A 22,265-nucleotide genomic window follows, 5' to 3' on the forward strand; every position below is an offset into this window, starting at 1 on the left:
TGAGATTCTCATTGTCTGATCCATGTGTTATTTCATCCACTCACTCACTCATTCATTAGTAGTGGTTTCACGCACAGTGAATGCTACTCTGAGTCAGGTATAGGAGAAAACAAGCATGCAATCAGCCAATGGGAAACTCACTGAACACTCAATAAGTTCTGAGCTGATGAATCGATGCTCACCAACTTAGCAGATTGTAGGATGGTAACAGTTTAATCTTGAAAATGAGGGATAAATAGATGGACTTAACAGGCTCCCAGCTTCACTTGTCCCCACTTTCGCATGTTGGGGCAGTAATGTTGGAGAGAGAGCTCTAAACTTTCTCTGTAGGTGACACATGTCCACCTTACCTCTGCTCTGAGTCTCCTTGTCGTGGGCCAGCCTGCCAGTGTCAATACAATGGTGATTTGCTAGATGCTGTGGAAAGTGAGACTTGTACTAGTGTAAGATAGGAAACCATGGAGATGCTGTGAGCGTGGGTTAGAATTGTTAGGGTCAAAGAACATAAGCAACAAGAAGATAGGATACTTGGTTTTATCTCTGTTATTTCCACAGCCCTTGGAAGAGCATCAAGCCATAAACAGCGTAATGCTTCAAGAAGGAAATTAATGTGCAAATAAATAATTAACGAAATAAAGGGATGAGACCATGAGTAATTTGCAGGATCTGATTTCGGGACTCCATCCTGTGGGAAAACCAGCTCCTCCCTACTCACTTCCATCGACCTTCTATTTCAGCCATTAAGGTGAGGTTCGCATAGCGGCCACCAGAGGGCGGGAGGCGGCTGGGTTTCCCGCACGGAGGGCTTTTCCTGTGGCACCGCACTGGGCGGAGCCTACGGGCAGGCGCCCAGCCGCTGGACGCCGTAGAACGGCGGGCGGAACGCAGACCTGGGGTTGGGGCTGTTGCAGTGTCCGCCGGAGCGTTTTGGGAAGTGCACGGGGCGAAGATGGCGACGGAGCGGCAGGACGCGTTGAGGGAGTTCGTGGCGGTGACTGGCGTTGAGGAGGACCGGGCCCGTTTCTTCCTGGAGTCGGCTGGCTGGGACCTGCAGGTAGCGCCGCGAGGCGGGCCGCGTCGGGCGGGCTGGGGGATGCGGAGTGAGGCGTCGGCTCTGCGATCCCTACGCGGCCGAAGCGCACAGTCATCCCTGCGGGGCTGGGCCCTGCCTGGCCCAGGCCTCACGGTGTCTGGGGTCGCTTGCCACGCGTCGCCGGCCTGGCTTGGAAGTTCACGGACGCGGGCGGGCCCCAGCCTGCTTTGCAGGGCCTCCGTTTTCCTGCGGGCTCGCAGTGGTGGCGAGACTTGGGGCGCTGCCGCAGTCCGCGTGGAGTCGTCGCCTGGGGGCGTGGCTGCCGCGGCGAGCGCCTGCGGGTGGCCGGGTGGATTCGCGTGCCCGGCTTCCAGATGGAGCCCCACAGAGGTCGCGGTGGCCTTCCGATTCCGCTTCTGCAACGATGCTGTGCTGGTGGGGGGAAACCCTGCAGGGCATCAGCCCACGCCCCACTCTTGCCTAATTGCAGGGGGAAACTACCTGTGGGATTGTGGCGCAGGTTTGGGGTTTCTGCACATTTCGTAGTTCACTGTAAAATGGGAATTTCTTAGGACTTACTGGCTTGTTCACTGGCATGTAGCAATAGTCACTAATTTAGAAGACAGAGCCCCACCAGGCATGAAATTTTGCACACTTCTGATCCCTAGAGCAATGCCCATCTCTTAGTGCTCAGAAACACAGTAATGTTAGAAAGAACTGATTGCATAAATGTCCTTGGACAGCCTACATCTTAGGTAGATGATGATGACTAATATTTCTTGAGTACCTACAACAAGCCAGGCACTGTTCAGCATTACAAAATGTCTCATTTACATGTCTCACATTTTGCAGCTGAGACTTTGGAGGATAAGTAACTTGCTGAAGAACTCACTAACTACTAATTAAACAGGTAAAGACAAACCCTATCTTATGGATGAGGAATTGAACCCTCAAAGGGACACCGAATGTGCTCACTGTGTGAGCTTTCTGATGTAACCATGTCCACTGACTGTAACATTTAAATAGCTTCCCAAACATTAGGGATCTTTATTCCTTTAACTCTTTCAGTACTCTGGAGGCAGGTCTCTGAGTTCGAGACCATCCTGGTCTACATAGTTCCAGGAGTAAATAGTCCCTCTTTCAAAAAACATAACAAACAGAAAGAGGTCAGATGCTTTTAAAGGCGCTGTGCAGCCTCTGCTGAACAGAAATACAGAAGAGAAAGCGTCTGCCCCAGTGGATCATCTGAACTGAGGCTCTTACCTCTGACTAGCAGTGCCAGGACTTGAATGCAGGGTCTCTAAATGTCCTAAGATGGCACATGACTTCCCAGAAGCTGGTTATACTACATGAAGAATACCTTCAGACTGATTGTCCCATGACAGCTCATTTCCTCCTATGATTACCTTTTAGACAGGAGGTGCCTCCTTCATCTCTATGGGACTTCATTGTTCTGTCTTATCTCTTTGTGTGGAGAATGTGTGATAAACCAATGCCTTCTTGTTGAGTTGGTGACAGTCAAAAATGACCAAAGGACTCATATAAAGGGCTTCCATATGTGTAAAGCTAAGGTGACTGCATTAATTTTAGTGATTACCTCCTTCAGTGTTATAGGTTTGGTGGAACAGCAGCCCCATTTCAAACAGGAAACTGGGCTTCACAAAGAAAGGAAATGTAGCATCTGCCCCTTTACTCTTCTGCCTCTTAGAACATAAGAGTGAGGGCCTGAGCATACTGCCTGGGATGGAAGCTGATCCCACTTCTTACCTCCAGAAACTGTCTTCATTTTCCAGTCCATTTGTGCCAGCTATAAAGTGAGACAATAATAATACTAATTACAAAATTCTGAGTGGATTAAATGAATTGACATATAGTGTACAGACAACTTGATGCACAAATAACATAGTTGGTGGTCTTTATGTTTTTCATATTAACTTTATTTAGTATCTTTGTTGCCCTTGGTGGGTGGATTTCCCCCTGAAGTAATATATCCCCATCTCCACTTCCAGGCTAACATGTGTATTGCCTTTCCATCTAATCTTCTTTGGTTCCAGGTATAGGAACCAAAGTGTGAGTTTTGTCTTCATGTTTTTGTTCCATTGTCAGATATGTGTCAGATGAAAGACTGGAGGTCCCACAGTTCTCTCTCTCTCTGTGTGTTTTAGATTGCACTTGCAAGCTTTTATGAGGATGGAGGGGATGAAGACATTGTGACCATTTCACAAGCAACCCCAAGTTCAGTGTCCAGAGGCACAGCTCCTAGGTAAGGACCAACTTCAGTTGCTACATGAATGTTTCCAGGAAAGGGACTTTCCTTTCTGACTTGACAGAAGGTTCAGGTCCAGATTATGAACCAAGAGGTTTGAGGATCTACTAAAAAGAACTGAGGGGTTCAAAGGTCAACTTATAAGGTTTTTTGTGGTTTGGTTTGGTTTTGTTTGTTTGTTTGTTTGCTTCCTTGTTTTTGTTTTGAATGTGAGTGGGTGTTCTGCCCACCTGTATGTCTGTGCACTGTGGGGGCCAGAGGAAGGCATTGGATTTCCTGAAACTGGAGTTAATAAATGATTGTGGGCCACCATGTGGGTACTGGGACTTGAACTGGGGCTTCTGGGAGAACATTTAATGCTCCTAATTGCCAAGCCATATCTCTAGCCCCTACTTAAGATCTTTAAGGGCTGTGTTTATGAACTTCGAGGAGTCACTGTCTTATTTCTGGAAGTTTTCATTCTAGGAGTGCTGTAGTAGATATGAGGTTAATAGCCTATCACACTATTAAAATGATCATGGAAATAGATACCTCTTCTGAAGTTGACAAGGGAAGTTAACTAACATTTGTGTTATACCACCTTCCCTAGACCTTTGGCTTCAGTCACCAATCACTGCTGTGATTTGCTCACGAGAACGTTGTCTTTCCAGGTCCTGTCTACAGAAGTGTCTGAACTCCCAGACACTTTGCATACTTTTAGTCTAATTGCACTTACTCCAGTGTATATTTTGTCAGAAAATTTTGCTGGGTTTGAATTCAACTCCAGAATGCAGAAAAAATGTCTCTCTACTATGAAGTGGTGAATTCTTTCAGAGGGTCTGAGCTTTAAACTACATTTCATCCCTTTGAGAAACATTAACACCAAATCTCATTGTTCCTTCATGTCTTTTCCTGCCTCCCACAGAAGGTGGGGGGAGGGTCACAGGAAAGTGATCTTTCAATTATTTGCAGTGAGGTACTGATACTGTAATGTTATTGCCTGAGGGGTGGGTTGTAAGTGTATGGGCTGCTGGCAAAGGTGGCAAATTTGTGATCCAACCTCACTTTGGGTTATTGACATGTCAGAAGTACCAAGGAAGAGGAATTGAAATGTAGCCTCTAATGCTAGTCATTTGTTCCCTCCTCTCCTCTCCTACAGTCCAGAATAACCCTTAGTGCATCAAGGGTTTATTAGTGTAGAGCCAGGGAGGCTAACTACCCAGGTTCAGGCTCAGAGACTCATGACTTGAAACAGAGTATTTATCTCAGTTTTTCAGTTTTCATCACTGTCAAATGGAGATTGTTGTAGTGTCTGCTACTTAGCAGAGTCAGTGAATTAACTCAAGCCAGGCATGGTGGCACACACTTTTAACCCAAGCACTTGGAAAGGAGGCGAGTTCAAGGCCAGCTTGATCTATATAGTACAGCCCCAGCTATGTAAAGAGACCTTGACTCAAAAACAAAAAGCCAGACCTCAGAGCACACTTCCTTTAATCCCAACACTGCATAGGCAGAAGGAGGTAGAGCTCTGCCACCCTGTCTCAAAAAAACAACAAACAAAAACAAAAAACCAACTTTATGTAGTACTTAGAGCATAATATGTTTCCTACTATTACTGACACTGTACCCTGCCACATTCCACAACAGGCAGGGGTGTGTGTGTGTGTGTGTGGAATGAATGAGAATCTGTGTGTGTTTTACAATAAAAGTAAAGCAACAAGGAGCTACAGCTTAACATTAGCATTAAACATGAAAGGAATGTAAGACTGGACAGGAGTTGAGGCCTCTTAGCCTTGTCTTATTGTTTTGGTTAAACCCTAACTTTGACTGTGGGCTTCAGTGAAGGGGGGGGGAGGAAAGGGGTGTGGTTTGTCATTGTCTTTGTTTAGGAGGAAAATGCTGACTGGATTTTCTCAGAAGAAACTAAACTGTACTAGCTCCCCCAAGGAATTTGGTGGTGGTCAGGGGAGCAGCTGCTCTCCAGCCTTTGACCTAGCTGTTACAGCACACTTAGCTTGCTGCTGACTGACCCCTGTTCACCTGTCATCTACTTTTCATGTTGTCTCTGATGCCGAGTAAGAACAGTCACTCTAGAATGGAGCACTTGTGTGGAGCCCTGGAGCTTCCAGGAGGAGTCTGCAGAAAGGGATAGTAGAATGTCCTTAGATCACTGTAGGCGTAGGCTTAACTGTACTTTGGCAGGTATCTTCTAGCAAGACAGTATATTACAGTCCATATTTTGCATAATTTACTGTGGGAGGAAGTCTTAAGCTCAATATAAATCATTATCATTACTGAGCACTTAGTGCCAGCCCATGAATTAAGCCTTTATAAACATCTTTTTCTTTGTCATCCACCTGGTGGGTGCACACTGTACTGTTCCCATTGTGCAGATGCAGACACACAAGAGCTGGGCTTCTTCCCTAGATCACACAAGCCAGCAATGCAGGGTAAAAGTCAGAGCTGTTCTGCTTGCTGAGGCTCAGCTTTCTGCCCAGCCTGTCTTCTGCTTCTCATGGATGCTCAGAAGTCCTCCAAAGTCTTTCCTGAATCTGTCTTTCTCATCTTAACCCCTTTCCTTTTCTTACATCCTTTGTTCCAACCAAACTAGTTCCTTTGATGGCCCATCTCTGTGATGTGTGGTTCTGTCTTTGTTGGTGTCCTCTAAATTGCTGTAGTTAGTGGCTGTCTTCTTTTCTGCCTGTCAATCTCAGTTCACATCCCACACCCGTGTTTGCCTTCATCCTTGCTCCTCTGCTGAGCAGCACACCACAGCCCTATTCTTCAGAACTCCAGTTGCAAATCTAAATCTGTTTATAAGTAACGTCTCTCTCATGTTGTCTTGAACCCTTTTCCTGATAATTTAACTTTTCATGTTAATAAAATGAGAAGTAGGAGAGTTGTTGTTGCACTAGCCATCTGTCTGTTGAAGATAGATAGCCTCACCTGTATTCTCACACACCCTTCAGCAGCTTTGGAAGTAGGGAGTGTATTCACCATTCTCAGATCAAGATATAGTGTCTTAGAAAAGCTGAGTCACACCTGCTGCCTGCTGTCTCTGTAAAGTCAGAGCTACTGCATGCCGCCTTTCTGTCCAGCACTTAGCTGAATCTTACTAACAGACAATAGACAGTTTCTATTTTTTTAATCTCTCTTTCACCTCCCAGAATCTGTACTTGTTAAAGTTTCAGGACCTGTATTATCTCCGTCCCTAAAGCTGCATTGTTCAATAGGCTACTACTAACAATCACTGCATTTCTTTTTCCAGACAGGGTCTTTACATGTAGCCCAGTCTAGCTACACATAAAATAGTTTGTTATCCTTCTTCCTTAGTCTCCTAAATACTGAGATTATAGTTATATACCACCGTGCTTCGACCTAACCATACATGCTGAATGGCCAAAATGATGTCTTATTCCTTCCTGACTTGGCACATAGACAAAGCATTCCCATGGTCACAGAAAGGTGCTGCCACAGAACCAAGATGGCCAGCTTTAAAGCGGAAAGTATAAGGGACTTCTGTGCTACTTCAGGTACCCTAGGAGGTAGTTTAATGCCTCCAAATGAAGACCAAACACAGGATTCTGACATTAGTAATATCCACATTGGGGCCATAAGGTGACTCTAAAGCATTACTTGAGAGCAGTTGTCCTCAGACTTGAGGCTCCTTCCCCTCCTCAGCAGGGACTGTGCAGAACACCACTTCCAGAGTTCTAAGCCCAGAGATTTAAGGTGGTGCTGAGGTTTCACTTCAGGAGCTCTTGGTGCTTTAGATCTAGCAACCATACTTTAGAATTACTTCCGAAAAGTAGTTCCTGAGTGTACCACAGCATGCAAAGGTCTCTACTTATATCAGCATACATGGTATTGGCCTTATATCCATTTACAAGCAAAAGGATAAGAGAATTTAAGTAGAGTGTCTAAGATCCCAAAGTATGGAACAGAATTAGTATGGGAATGATCTACTCCCTCACCGAGTATGTCGGGTGCTACTGGATTTCAGTATATACATTTGGGAGAAAGGTAAAACCCATGTGGAGAATACGTTATTTGCTCAAGCAGGTATATTATATATGAATCTGTTTAACGACAGAGCAGTAGCAAACTTTCCCATGGATTCTCAGTCCTAGCCTATCCTTCATTCAGAGAGACCTGAGAAGTGAGTGGAAGTTGCCTCTGTAGGCATTAGTGCAAATGTCATTGCTGGGATCCTTTGTTCTGTCCTATGGCCCTCCAGGAACACCCAGAGGATACTCCCAATTAACTCAAGCAGGAATTTTATTTGCTGTGGCTTTGTCTTCTTGTTTCCAACAGATGAAACCTCAGACTTTCTCTTGTCCTCTGCTTGCTCCCTTGAAACAAATCTTTAAGACATTGCTGTCACTTTCTTCCTAGTAAACAGCTGTTCCCTCTCTGCCTGGACTCATGAACCCGAATTGCCCCCTTCCCATTCTACATTGTAGGAAAGCTACTTTACTCAAAAAATAAACATAGACGACCCCCTTCCTTTTTTGTCTTTATGAATGAAATGCATGTCTCATGGTCCTTAAACCTTTGTTTACTGAGATTAGTTCAAGCAAAGGAAAATATTGGCAATTGAAAACAATTGCAGAGGGCCGGGCAGTGGTGGCGCATGCCTTTAATCCCAGCACTTGGGAGGCAGAGGCAGGCAGATTTCTGAGTTCAAGGCCAGCCTGACCTCTCCTCTACATCCTGTGGGACTCGCCCTACCCCCCCCCCCCGAATATTAGTAATAGGATTTAGCAGAAGTGCTTCATGTCTATAGTCTGAGTTCCTGGAGACTGAGGCATGAGGATCTAAATCTAAATAAAAGATCTAAGGAGACTTTTTTTTTTTTTTTAATTATCCTGCAGTAGAAACAGGCAGAGAGCTCTGTGCTGCCTACCAGCCACACGCTGAGTCTGCAGGCCTCCTTGACCTTTCTCTAGTGTGTCAGTCTCTTGTCTCTGCATTCACATAAGTGTTTCCATAATGCTATTAGTTCCCCTTTCCCCTATCTCCACCATCCTTTTTTCACTTGGTTTCCTGTTCACCGGTTCCTTGGTAATGGTCCAAATGGGTCTTTTTGTAGGAAATCTTTCCCTCACAGGAGACAAGAGGCTTTGTGTTCATGAGGTCATGTATACTGCTACAGCCCTGTTGTGCATCATTATAGTAGATAGTTGTTTATCTGTGCCACTAGCCTGTAAGACCAGTGTCTAATTTTTACCTTTATAATTCCAACATTTAGTTAATGCTTTATATGTTAAAAGTTAAATAATAAAGCTATTCAGTAGTAAAAAATTTTTTTTTTTTTTTAATTTTATATGTATGAGTATTTTGCCTATTTGTGTTTGTATGTGCACCGCGTTCATGCCTGGTGCCCACAGAGGTCAGAAGAGGGTGCTGGATTCTCCAGAACTGGAGTTACAGATAGTCGTGAGCTACTATGTGTGTGCTAGGATCCAAACTTTGGTCCTCTGCAAGAGCATCAAGTGCTCTTAACCACTGTGCAGTCTCTCCAGCCCTCAGTAGTTTTCTTTAAAAATAATGAATAACTCATTCCCCCATTTCCGGAACAGCTTAAATTGGATTCCATTTTACCTCACAGTAGCATTCGCTAATTTACTCTCAGTCCTGTGTGACCTTAACAGACAAATGCCATGTCCTTTGTTATCTATACTTAGGTCAGTCTTTTCATCTGTGTTGTCTTCATACCACAGCATCTCACTCCAGTGTCCAACTCCCCAGTTGATATAGGCGTTGCCTTTCTTTAGCTCTTCCTGAAATATTTTTTGCTCCTTCCTATTTCCAGTGATAATAGAGTGACATCCTTCAGAGACCTCATTCATGACCAAGATGAAGAGGAAGAGGAAGAGGAAGGACAGAGGTAAGGCTTTGAGAGGGAGCACAATTTATCAAAGTACACAGTGGTGTTTAAATCACCTGGGACAAGGCGTGAGACACACGTCCACTATTGCCAACCATCACTGCTGTGCATAGGGGTATAATATCCTAAGAACAGTTTATGCCTCTGGGTTAGCAGTAACTCCCATCTCATTGCTGCACCCTGTCCCCACTTTGTCATGTACTGGGGCTTTTTTTATTTCTCTCTCTAATTGTTGTTACAGGGAGGTATTTGTAGAACAATATTATAAAGAGGGAAGCAAAACTTCTAAGAATGAGAAAGTTACCAAGTTACCCATAATACCACAACACAAAAATACCCAAGTATCTTCTTGTGGTATGTTCTTATCCATATAATTAAATTACACAATAAGTAGAATAATAGGGTGGTAAATGTGTATCCTCCCAACACCATCATACTGTTTTTACTTTTAGGAATCTTGTAATAGAATTATTGTTTCATTGTAGAAAATGAGACTTACAGAATGAAAGTATAGCGCTTATTCTTTGATCATTACCGTTAATATTTTGTTGTTTCTCTGCAGTCCTTGTTCTGATTAAATATGGTGAAGATGATTAGTTTCATGTGTTGGATTTAGCAAGGTCTTAGATACTTCCCTGCTGACACTGAAATTCCTGTTTTCCATGACTTTGCTAGCCCATATGTCCCATAGTTTTGATGAGTCTGTGTCTATACTACTGTAAATGTCAATTCTGTGAACACCGTTTGTTAATCTTTGACCACTTTTGAATTACTTCCTTACAGTAATTTCTCTAACAGAAACACCAGGTCAAGAACATAATACTTTTAAGGCTGTTACTCACTGACTCCCAGTTATTAAACCAAGACTTAAAGTTCCCTCAACTAAGACTTTTCAGCCCAGGCAGACTGTATTTACGTGGATTGAACAAGAATAATCTGGCTATAGCCTCATTTCTCAGGTGTTTATTCTTCATGGGTCTGCTTTGGTCTTTCAAGCATTCCTCAGGGAGATGAGAAGATAGCCATTGTAGAAATGTAGTGACTTCTCTGTGGCAATCTGAGGAGTCACATGTTCATATAGTACTTCATACTACCTCAGAACTTTGCTTTTAAATATACTGGAGACTTGTAGATATTGGTAATTTTAAGGTTCTATACTCCTCAAGTAGAAGGCACTAATTATCACAGCTCCAGCCTAGCTTCCAAGTACCACCTCCATCTTTCCCAGCCTGGCCACAGCTTCCATTGTGACCTTCCACTGTCTCACAGCCCTTTAGCTTCCTTGGCTACTTTAGACCTGAAACGTTCTCAACCAGGGCCTAAGTGTTGCCTCCTGTTAAGAATGATGAGGAAGCAGCTATATGACAATGCCTTCCTAGATCCAGATTTTAAAAAGTGCTGGCTTAATCTCAAGCTGTTCTTGGACTACTAGAGTACCTGATGTAGGTATCTTGGAGCTTATTTCTGAGATTGGAGCTTTCCTGCTTCTAGTGCATCTCCTGAGGCTCCCAGTGTACATCATAAGAAAGGCAGGTGAAGTGAGTCTTGGGGGCGTTATGGTGTGGTGTCAGTCGGCCTCACATGTACATTGCTCTGCTTGCTCTTTTGCATACATCTGCTGATTTGAACCTCGACCTGACTTAAGGAGCAGGTAGGTAGGGCATGTAATCCTTCTTTCATTTTAAAGCAACAAAGTATGCAAAGCAGTGCACTGGCTTACTATTCAGGTCATACAATTGCAGAGCCAGGACTGGATCCTAGCTGCTTGTACTAACCACCAACATTAATCCAAAACTCTTAGAGTTAGCTGCTTCTGACTAGGACCACAGTTGCCTCCTCCTGGAAAGAGGCTTGCAGAAGGATGGTTCCTGCTGAAATTCTCCTGCATTAATGTGTTGTTGTGCATGCCTGGAATGTTTTTCCCCCATCTCTTTACCTGATAACCTCATCCTCAAGAGATCCCAGGAGATATCTTGGCAGCCTTGGTTGTTGTCCCTGTCTCCCCATCTCCATGTTGCCACCACCATTGTCCCTGAGACCCTCACTGACTTGATGGCTGCTCCCTTTGCATCATATCTGCCTGCACCCTTATGTGTTTTCCTAGCTAGTCAATAAGTTTCTTAAAGACAATATACCCTTTGCTTCAGTGCACCCAGAACCTGGTACATCTTCTGTTTATTTTTGGTATGTTTGGCATTTCACACACAGGTTTTATGCTGGGGGCTCAGAGAGAAGTGGACAGCAGATTGTTGGTCCTCCCCGGAAGAAAAGTCCCAACGAGCTGGTGGATGATCTGTTTAAGGGTGCCAAAGAGCATGGGGCTGTAGCTGTGGAACGAGTGACCAAGAGCCCTGGAGAGACCAGTAAACCGAGAGTGAGCATAAGGATTGTTGTAGCCAAAAGAATTGAGTTCCACAGTGGAGAGGGAAGCCTGCTTCTCTCTAGCAGAGATTGGTTTCTTTGTTTCTTCACTTGACTATTTGTTCTTCTGTGTAGAAGACTAGTGTGTCTGTGCTAGATCAGAGCTCAGAAACCTACCTATCCAATTTGGGCAGCTTAGTGTTTTCCTTTATTTCACTGTAATTAAATTCATTACTGGGTTGGAGGGAGGAAATTTTTCTATTAGATATTGTCTTCATTTACATTTCAAATACTATCCTGAAAGTCCCCTATACACTCCCCCGCTCTGCTCCCCAACCCACCCACTCCCACTTCCTGGCCCTGGCATTCCCCTGTACTGGGGCATATAATCTTTGCAAGACCAACGGCCTCTCCTGAGGGAGGATTTTTGGGGGGGTTTGTTTGGTTGGTTTTTGTTTTTTCAAAACAAGATTTTTCTGTGTAGTCCTGTCTATTTTTGGAATTCTCTCTGTAGACCATGCTTGTTCCCTCAAGCTCACAGAGATGCCTGCCTCTGCCTCCCAAGTGGTGGGGTTAAAGCTGTGCTCCATCATGCCCAGCTTCATCACCAGTTTTTATGTAAAGATTTCTGTCCTTAGGAAAGTCAAAAAGTCATTGTTGCTGTCCTATACCCATATTCCTGCATAGCCATTATTACTGAGTTTATACTGAGAATAGTAGCTCTTCCCGTTAGCTGGGTGTTCCAGCTTTCACCCCTTACCCTGCCTCTGTGACAGTTGGCTTGCTATCAGGAGTTAACAAACTTGATCAGAATGTTGCTTTTCTGCCTCATCCTGTATATGTCTTTGTGCCTGAGTAATTCTACCACCAAGTGTTTATGAACTTGTCCTTTATAGCCATTTGCAGGAGGGGGCTACCGCCTTGGAGCAGCACCAGAGGAAGAGTCTGCCTATGTGGCAGGAGAAAGGAGGCGGCATTCAGGCCAGGATGTGAGTGTGCCTTCCTTAGAGATGCTTGTGGACTGTTCATTGTGCCCATTTCAAAAAGGACTGGTTACATGTGTGAACGAGCAGCCTCTAAAAGACAAGCCTGGTCTCAACAGGGACTTAGATAAAAATGAGACAGTTTTCACTTGGTGGATAGAGGGCCAGGATCACACACAAGGGGGCAATGTGTGTGTTTGGGGAGGGGGGAGGTTCCCTGGTATTTTGTGGGAAGTGTGTATAGAAAGTTGACAAATTGTATATACGTTCTTGAAATTTCTTTCTTTTTTATGTGAAGGGGGTAGGGGATATGCACATGAGTACAGAGGCCAGAAGAGGGTGTTTAGATTTTCAGGAATGAGAGTTAAAGATAGTTGGGAGCCACTTGGCATGAGTGCTAGGAACTAGGAACCAAAGCTGGGTCCTGTCAGAGCACTACATGCTCTTGACCACCGAGTCATCTCTCCAGCTCCAGAAATCATTTTTAGTAACTGCAAAATAGGGAGCCACAGCTGGGATTGAGTCATCTCTATATAGTCACCTCAATAGCAAACTCTCCTTAGAACAATGCCCACTTCTCCTAACCTGTGAAATAGCATGTCCCTAGTTTAGGTTGTTGCTTATGTACTTGGTTGATATCCCTTGTCATGTGTGTATTTGTCTGATTGTTGATGTAACATGGTAACATGTAGTAACATGGTAAAATAGTGAAAACCCACTCATTTATAGGTTCAGTTGCATTTTCAAGGTTCCTGTCATTGTAACTACCTGCTTATTACCTTCTGTTGTCACAGGTTCATGTAGTGCTAAAGCTTTGGAAAACTGGATTCAGCCTAGACAATGGTGACCTTAGAAGCTACCAAGACCCATCCAATGCCCAGTTTCTGGAGTCTATCCGTAGAGGGTAAGCAGAAAAGCCCATGTTAGCCTCACTTTAGTGAATGAGCTGTCAGGTGGGAAAGGAAGGAAAGTAAAGTTATTAAAACAGATTTAGCACAGTTGACATAAAGATTCACAGATCGCTCCAAAAACCTTGTCCATTTTTTGCTGTTTTCCCTGAGGCATAGCTAAGTAGCCAGATAAGCAGGCCGTGCTGTGACTGAGAAGGTGGGGACAGACAGGTAGCACATCCATAACCAGACCCTGGTGACTGAGAGTCCCACTCCTCTCAGGCTGTTGGGGTGAAAGGTGCTGTGGTGGCTTCGGGAGATGGGATTTCCTTCATCTTCTCCCCATTTCCTCTCCTCATGAAAATCCCTCAGGGATAGAGAAAGGGAGAGATGGAGAGACAAAGAGGAAGAAGTGCTTGGGAAAGCAAAGGGATTGAGAGGTTTGGTCTCACCTTGTGCACTGTTCTAGTTTGCTTTCTTTTGCTGTGATTAAACATAATGAAAGCAACTGAAGGAGAATGGGGTTTGTAACAAGCTGCTTGATTGTTACTCACTGACTCCTGCTCTGCTGGCTTTCTTACATAACTAGATTCACCTGTCTAGACAGTGTCGTCCTCAGTGGGTTTGGCCTTCCTACAGCACTTGTCAGTGAATACAGTCTCTTAGATGGCCACAAGCCATTCTGGGGAAAACAGTTCTTCAATTGAGGTTCTCTCTTCCTGGATGACTACAGAGGGTATCAAATTGACAATAACAATTTAACCAGGTTTCCATCTATCTCACAGTAAACCCCACCATTGCCTTTTTCCTTAGGGAGGTTCCTGCAGAGCTTCGGAGGTTAGCTCACGGTGGGCAGGTGAACCTGGATATGGAGGATCATCGGGATGAGGACTTTGTGAAGCCCAAGGGAGCTTTCAAAGCCTTCACTGGCGAGGGCCAGAAACTGGGCAGGTGAGCAGCAGTGTCAGTTGGACTATCAGTCCCATCAGCCAATCCTGTGTTCTCACTGTGAGGATCTCAGTGAGAGTAGTTGCACAGTAGCTGAGTTTTGTTTCAGGGGAGAGAGAGTATGGGTTCTGGAGTCTGCAGACCTGAGTTAAGTCTCTGCTTGTCTTTCCTTTACAGCTGTGTGATCTTAGACTGCACAGCCTCCATTTCCTCAGCTGTAAAGTAGGGTTGCTAAGAGTCCTTGCCCTCAGGGTTCTGTTGGAAGGAATAAAGGAGCCAGTGCATGTGGAACTGCCTGGCATGAGCTGTGAATGGAGCATAGCTGCTGCTTTGACTCAGAATCCTGAGTGTTGGAGTTCCTGGATGCTGTAAGCCCACACTAAGCATGCTGGGATTAAGAAATTTTCAACTTCCTATCCGCACAGTCTCCCAGGAGTGCTGCACAAGGACATCATAGCCCTTGGAAAGGCTACTGCTCCTTTAGGGAAAAGGCTTTTTAGTGTGTAGCCCAGTCAAGACTGGGGTTCTGTTGCCTACAGCTGGCCTCTATCTCAGTATCCTCCTGCCTCAAAGTGCTAGGGTTAGAAGCATGTACACCCATCACACCTAGGTTCATTATCACTTTGTCATCCAAAATAATTAAGAGCTAAAATCTTAATTTTATTTTTCAGGTTTATCTTAAATATAAAACAAACCTGAGATTTGGGGGGTTTGTTTTTCAAGTTATATATAAAAAAACTTTTATATAGTGAATGGGTCATTTACTTTAAAAACACTGACAAAATTCTTGAGTTGTATTGAATATCTGTAGTAGGTTTAGGCTTCACATCCGTTCATTTGAGCAGCTTACCTGACAGTTGGATAAAGACTGCACGTATTTCAGTTTGAAGTGTAAACAGTAGGAATGTCTAGGGTGCTGCTGGAGATGAGTGGGGAGGTTTGCTGCTCCCGGGCCTTCTACAGTGGTGGTTTTGTGAGGGCTGGCACTGAGTTCTAGTATTGGGGATTGTTGAAGAAACTACCTTAGCACCAGTTCATTCCATTGTGAAGGCAATGGGCGGCTGCATAACGGAGGCTTTGCACATGAGAGAGGCTTCAGTTCCATTGCATTTTCAGGGAGACACCAAAGAAAAGCCTCTGGTTATAGAGGTTAATGCTTGCCTTCCCTGCCTGTGGGTGAGATTCCATTCCTGTTGTGTAGGTGGCCAGCTCTTCTGGAGAGCAGTGGCTTAGGTGGAAGCAGGTCTCGGGAGGACTAGGCTAGCTAGGAACATAGCTGGCCTACAGAGTTATGTGGAGTGGTTGGGAACTAATGTTCTCCAAGCATGTTGTTCTTAACTAATGAAGCTCAGTGGCAGAGTGTTTGCCTTTCTTCTGTCTTTTCTGAAAGAACATTTAGAACCTAATGTCTCTTAAATGATTTTAGTCCAAAATTCTGACAACCTTTTCTGCTGTTTGCTGTGTGCTGTATTAAGAATTTCTATACTTAGTGACTTTTTTTTTTGGTTTTCCGAGACAGGGTTTTTCTGTGTAGCCCTGGCTGTCCTGGGACTCACTCTGTAGACCAGCTCATACTTAGTGACTTTAACCTAACTTTGGTCCCCAGTCTACACATAAGAACCATAGCACCGGGCGTGGTGGCGCACACCTTTAATCCCAGCACTTGGGAAGCAGAGGCAGGTGGATTTCTGAGTTCAAGGCCAGCCTGGTCTACAGAGTGAGTTCCAGGGCAGCCAGTGCTACACAGAGAAACCCTGTCTCTGAAAAAAACAAAAAACAAAAAAAGAACCATAGCTTGGAGAGTCAGGCCTTTCCCTAGGGCCAAAGTACTGACCAGTGCCAGACTAGGCTCTAGTCTCTGTTCTTACTGTCACCACTATAGGAATCCTAGATAACTTTGGACAGGTTTGGTACCTCTAGTATATGCCAAGTGCAACTGTCCTTTGAGCTACTTTCTCAACTTTTCTGGGAAATGTTTGTTTGTTTGTTTGTTTGTCTGTCTGTCTTATTGAGATCCTCAAACTCCTGAGTCATAAGATACCATGCCTGGCTGTTTACTCTTTTTTTTTTTTTCTTAAACAATTTTTATTAAATCTTTGAGAATTTCATTCAGTGTATTTTGACCATATTCACTTTACCTCTCCCAATTCTAACCCTGCTTACCTACCCAGCTTCATCTTCTGTCATTCTGGTTCACTCTCTCAAACCCATCAAGTCTAGTTTTTTGTTTTGTTTAATTGAGGAAAGTGAGTCTTAGGTTCAGGTTCCCGAGTTCTGCCTGGATCTGTAACTCCAAGGCCTGGCTCTGTTTTAAGCGCACATGCTAGACCCAGATGCTAGGATTATTTCCTGGGTCCTCCACCTCAGATCAGTGCCTGAGAACTTTACTTCATTGTGCCTCAGTTTCCTCAATTTTTTTTTAAACAATGGAACACAGAAAAAGATTTATTCAGTATGGCTACATTGTGAAGAAGATCAAAAGCATGACTCTCACCTCAACCCCAAGTCCTTTTCAAGGTCTTGTTTTAGTTTTTAAAGCTAGGTCTGACTTTGCAGCACAAGCTAGCCTTGAACCAGTACTCAACTGTAGCTGTCTTCAGACACACCAGAAGAGGGCACCAGATCTCATTACAGATGGTTGTGAGCCACCATGTGGTTGCCAGAAATTGAACTCAGGACCTCTGGAAAGGACAAGTAGCATAATACTTGCCACTGTCCCAGGCTTGGGTCTTACAGGCCAGGAATCTGACATAAAGGCAGCTTCTCACAGGAGTATGGTTGGTACTCTTTGGGCTCACTTTTAATTCTCTCAGCCCCTATCTCTTCACAGAAGAGGAAGTTCATTTCTTGGACTGAAAGTTGGACATGGTAGTTAGTACATACTTGTAATCCCACCACTCGGGAGGCAGAGGCAGGCAGATTTCTGAGTTCAAGGACATCCAAGGCTACCCAGAGAAACCCTGTCTCGGGAAAAAAAAAAAATGAGCACAAATAACTGGCAGAAGCTCCATCCTGGTCATTGTGTGACTAATCACTACACTACCAGGCTCATAGCTGACCTTTAGGAATCCTTCACCACACCATAGTTGGCACATATAAAATAAATGCACGTGTGAGTTCATAGTAGAGCAGCAATTCTCAGCCTGTGGGTTGTGACCCCTTTGTGTCTAGGGGAGGGGTTGTCAAACAGCCCATGTACAGAAGTCACTTAAGGTCATTGAAAAACAGATATTTTACAGTTCATACCAGTAGCAAAATTACAGTTATAAAGTAGTAACAAGAATAATGTGGTTTCGGGTCACTACAACATGAGGTACTGTATTAAAGGGTTGCAGCATTAAAGGCTAAGATCCACTGCACTAGAGGGTGCCTGCCTGAAGAACATAACACAACTAGACACTTGCAGTTTTGCCAAGGCTGCCTCAGTCACAGATTTGGAATGCATCCTCTAGCCATGTCACTGGAGCTGGGCCATCCTGAACTGTGGGTTCTACGCCTCACAACAGTCTCATCTCTACAACTGCAAGCTGTCTTCTTTCTAGACTGTCACCTAGGGCACCTAGGTTGAGAGAGGTTTGGGTACACAGCATTGCTCAGTGAGAACCCAGAGCTTTCTGCCTTGTACCTCTGTGAGGACCTTGTTTCTACACTGCCCTGATGTACTTCTTTCTCCTCAGCACGGCCCCCCAGGTATTAAACACCAGCTCTCCAGCCCAGCAAGCAGAAAATGAAGCCAAAGCTAGCTCGTCCATCTTAATCAATGAAGCAGAACCTACCACAAACATCCAAATCCGGCTTGCAGATGGCGGGAGGCTGGTGCAGAAATTCAACCACAGCCACAGGTACCTTCTCTATCTGGACTACCTTTTGCCAGCAGTGTCTGGACCCAGAGTCTAGGATAGATCTGTGAGAAGCAGGCAGCTGTTCTCCCTCATGTACACCATCAGGCAATCCATGCCTTCCCTGGAGGAGGCAGTGGGTTGGGATGATTAATGTACAAGTAGCTGGGTCTGTCTCATCTGTAGGTCTCATTCCTCATCATTAGGATTAAGCCACCAGGTTCCTTATTCAAAGGAAGTGTCTCTGGTTTTAAACTTAGGGAAACTAAAGCACCATAGAATGAAGAGGCTACTAGCAGGAGAGGTGCTAGGGGCCTATTACCAGTAAAGATACTTGGCAGCTCCTTTCTCTCAAAGAGGATGTCTAAATTTCATCCATAGTGGGCTAGCTAAGCCAGGACTCAGATGTGGGCCACTGAGTAGGTTGGCAATCTTTGAGTGCTGACCAAATGTTTCTAATATTGGTGCTTCCCTCTGCAGGGTTGTAACCCATTTTACCAACCAGTTACTGCTTTAGTCTCACCTCACTGGTTAACCCTGTCCAAGTGACAGTCTGAGTGTGGATGAGGGGTCTAGGCTACATCGTGTATGTCCAGGCTCTATGACCCACTACTACATAGTGGCAGAAAGAAACTTCTGTTGATAGGGTATAAGGAAGAATTCTGTTTCCAGTGACTCTATCCTTGTCATTCCCAAGTGCAAGAATGTGCCTGGAGGAGGGTTCCTAGGACTAAGGTGATGCTGGCATACAGTTGAGAAGTGCCCCCTCTGACAGATTCATGGGATTCATGGTCTATAGGCATAGGCTATAGTCAGATGGTCCCAGAAGTATATACTTACAACCACTTCTGTGGCAAGATGGGAGCAATAGAAGACAGCCTTCTTTTGTGAAGATTCCCGAAGTAGAACAGAATGAAAGAAGGCTGAGTGTGGAAGGAAGAAAGGAGAAGAGAGATAAGGACAAGAAAGGAGAGCTTAATAAAGCAGGCTTTGGGACTTCAGGAAGTTTGTACCTGCCAGGAGTGGGGGGCTTTAGGCAGAGGAGGAAATGAGATTGATTGCAGGTGACAGCTTTGGCCACTCTGTAGAGAAGGGACACAGGGAAGCAGGCATGGTGAGAAGGAGCCTTCAGAAGTATTCCTCTTCCTAAAGGCCAGGGTTGGGGGCAACAGCAGAGGGCCCTATTCATCACCTCCAACTTACCCTGCCCCTCCAGGATCAGCGACATCCGGCTCTTCATCGTGGATGCCCGGCCAGCTATGGCTGCCACCAGTTTTGTCCTTATGACTACCTTCCCAAACAAAGAGCTGGCTGATGAGAACCAAACCCTGAAGGAAGCCAACCTTCTCAACGCTGTCATCGTGCAGCGGTTAACATAACCGCCCAGCTGCTGCCTCACCTCCCTAGGTGTCTCCCATGACTGCGGCCATGCCCGTGGGGATTACCTCCCACCCTGTACACACCCAGCCCTTCCAGTGCCACGTCTCGTCCGTAGCTCTGGATTCTTAGACTTCAGTTGGACATTTGTTTTCTCTTTAGTTGTATTTCCTGGGTTTTTGTGATGATCAATGGACTTTAAAGAAAAAAAATAAAAAACACAAAAATTTGAAGAAATACTACCAATTCTGTTGTATAGAAATTCCCACTGGAGCTGTAATTGATTGCTAGAAAATCTTATCTTTGGGCATGGTAAGGGGACTTTGCTTTCATCCTCTGCATAAAAGTCACTGTGGCACACATGATCATCTGCTGTGTTCCTCCTGCCGCAGGTGGTTGTGTGGAGGATTCCTCCTAGGATAGAGGGGTTTTTTTCTATTGGATGTGGCACATGACAACCTTAGTGGGTTCAGGTAGGTGTCTTTGTCTAGGAAAAAAGCAGAAAATGTCACTAATGCTAGCAGCAGATACACGTATGGGAATGAACGTCTATGTATCTTGAGTGCCTTTAACTGTAGTGGTGGTGGTCACAAGAGTCTTAGGAGAAGCAAATTTTATTTGAGTATGTGTAATTAACATGTAGCTTTGGGACACAAGTTCTGTTTTACACTTGTTCCCTGCCCTTCGGATCTTTGACTTGCATCAGCTTCAGGCATATCCCAGCCTGGTGAAGACATCCATCGTTGAAGGCATAAAGAGGATAGTAGGGACCTTGGATAGAACCTCTTCTGCCTCCTTTACTGTACTGCTTCCTGCCCTGCCCTGAGCCAGGAGCCATCGTTATACTATGAGCTACCAAGAAGCATCCTTAAACAGGGTCTTAGAAAACAGTGTTTTCCTGGGGCTGTAACGTCTACTGCAATATGGTCTCTGGCATGTGAAGGTAACCGGAACCAAAGGTCTGGAAAAACAAAATTGGTAATTAAAAAATAGAACAAGGACAATAGAGTTTGTCCTTCATATTGAGTTGCTTGGAAGGAAGTTGGCAGCACCTCTATTTCTGCACTTCACAGGGCCCAGGTCACACTTGGCAAATGGGGGTGCATGGGCAAGGTTCCAGGGACCATGCTCTAATGCCCAGGCCTTCCTACATAATTCAGGCCCCTTCCACTACCTGGTTTTGCCTACATCCTCAAGTGATTTACAAAGGGTCCTGGGTTTTCCCCCTGCCTGTGAAGTAAATATGGATGGCAGCTGCTTGAACTTGCCCCAGTCCTGTGTCTGGCCCACAGCCAAAGGAACTGCCTAGAATGGGCTCCATGCCCAGGAAGGCTGTTTCCAGCTTCAGGCTTCTGTTCTGGAGGCTCAGATGGAAACATCTGTCCACCCAGATGGGCTTTCATCAGATACTCTAGCTACTTGTCCTGGGCTGTTGAACTCAGGGCAGTTCTCCACTGCATCATTTTGGATCATCCTAGCATTGCATGAAAAGTAGGGGAATCAATTGAAGCTAAGTAGGCTGTGCTTAGCATGCATTGCAATGCCTGGACATGTCTTGATGTCAGAAGAGTACCTCATATTCACCAGAGTAAAGGTAAGTTAATTATGATGCCTGTTGTGGGGGATAGGGTCCCACTGTTTGCTCTGGCTGGTCTGGAAGTTACTATACCTCCTTGCCAAGCTCCATGATGCCTTTTCTAACAAGTGCAGTTCAAGCTTGTCCAAAGAAACATGTTTGATCTTACTGACTACACCAAACAACTCACAAGTAGAGTTGTATACATCTGTTCCTCCTTGGAAGATGATTATGGAAGGAAGGAAGGAACCATGCAGGCAGGGACTGAGCACATTCTTGGCTTTAGATGAGACTGCCACAGTTCCTTCCAGTGTATCACTAGCTGTTTCCTGCCATCAATACAATAGAGCATGCCCCTCTCCGCCAGACTCTTCAGGGTGACTTGGAATTTACTAAAAGCAACTGGTGCAGACATAGGCCCCCTGCTGCTCCCTCATCCTAACCTGCTGTGTTCTAACCACTAGATTCAAGGCAGCTACTCTCTCTGAGACCCTTTCTCAGGCCCAAATAAAAGGTCTTCCTTCTTGCAAATGGGTGTGGCTCTGTCTTAATGGTCTGACTGTCTTCCTGTCTCCTTCCAAAGAGGTCAAGCCTGAGAAGCAGGGTAGAAATAGAAAGCACATGGTCGAAGCATCTAACCTGTTCCCGGTCTGAGCCAGCTCTTGCACATGATCAATCTCAGTAGTTCTGTCCCCCACCTAATTATTTGGAAATTTCACACTTGCTTCCTATACCCATTCCTTTCAGGTCCACCCTTGTTCTGCATACACCCAAATTATTCCAAGTCCAATTTGTGTTGCCCATATACTCACTGGAGCATGGTCAAACTCCCAGTGGCCAGCCCCTTAAAGAGAACTGAGTCCTTCCCCACATGGCAGCAACCTCTGGCACCTGCAGGGCCTTGTGGCTGCTCCAAGGAACCTGGAAGACCACGTCTCAGTAGCTTTATCCCTCGATGCCACATAGGTGCTACTTGCCATTAGTTCCCTGGCCAGCTTCCTTCATCCCTCATGTGGAGTAAGCAGTAATTCCATAGTTCCCTGAATCTGCCCTTGACCAGCATCTTGTCTCACCCAGCAGAGGGCTCCTTTCACCACATTAACCATATGCTATGGCCTTATTC

General features: G+C 45.0%; 1 protein-coding gene across 2 annotated transcripts; it reads left to right on the plus strand.

The window, feature by feature from the left end:
- Positions 1 to 831: 831 nt before the first annotated feature.
- On the plus strand, positions 832 to 19,812 carry Nsfl1c (NSFL1 cofactor). Of its 2 annotated transcripts, XM_021192175.1 has the most exons (10): positions 832 to 1,054; positions 3,199 to 3,296; positions 9,094 to 9,168; positions 10,814 to 10,819; positions 11,377 to 11,542; positions 12,426 to 12,518; positions 13,307 to 13,416; positions 14,216 to 14,353; positions 18,028 to 18,192; positions 19,406 to 19,812. In XM_021192175.1, exons 1-10 carry the CDS (start codon positions 950 to 952, stop codon positions 19,566 to 19,568), a joined length of 1,119 nt encoding a protein of 372 aa, XP_021047834.1. In that variant the 5' UTR covers positions 832 to 949; the 3' UTR covers positions 19,569 to 19,812. The 2 variants fall into 2 exon arrangements, with proteins under 2 accessions (XP_021047834.1, XP_021047835.1); XM_021192176.1 differs by lacking the exon at positions 10,814 to 10,819 and having other exon boundaries at positions 19,406 to 19,803.
- The last annotated feature ends 2,453 nt before the right edge of the window (positions 19,813 to 22,265 follow it).

This window comes from Mus pahari, chromosome 3 (assembly GCF_900095145.1).
Source record: "Mus pahari chromosome 3, PAHARI_EIJ_v1.1, whole genome shotgun sequence".
NCBI lineage: Eukaryota > Metazoa > Chordata > Mammalia > Rodentia > Muridae > Mus > Mus pahari.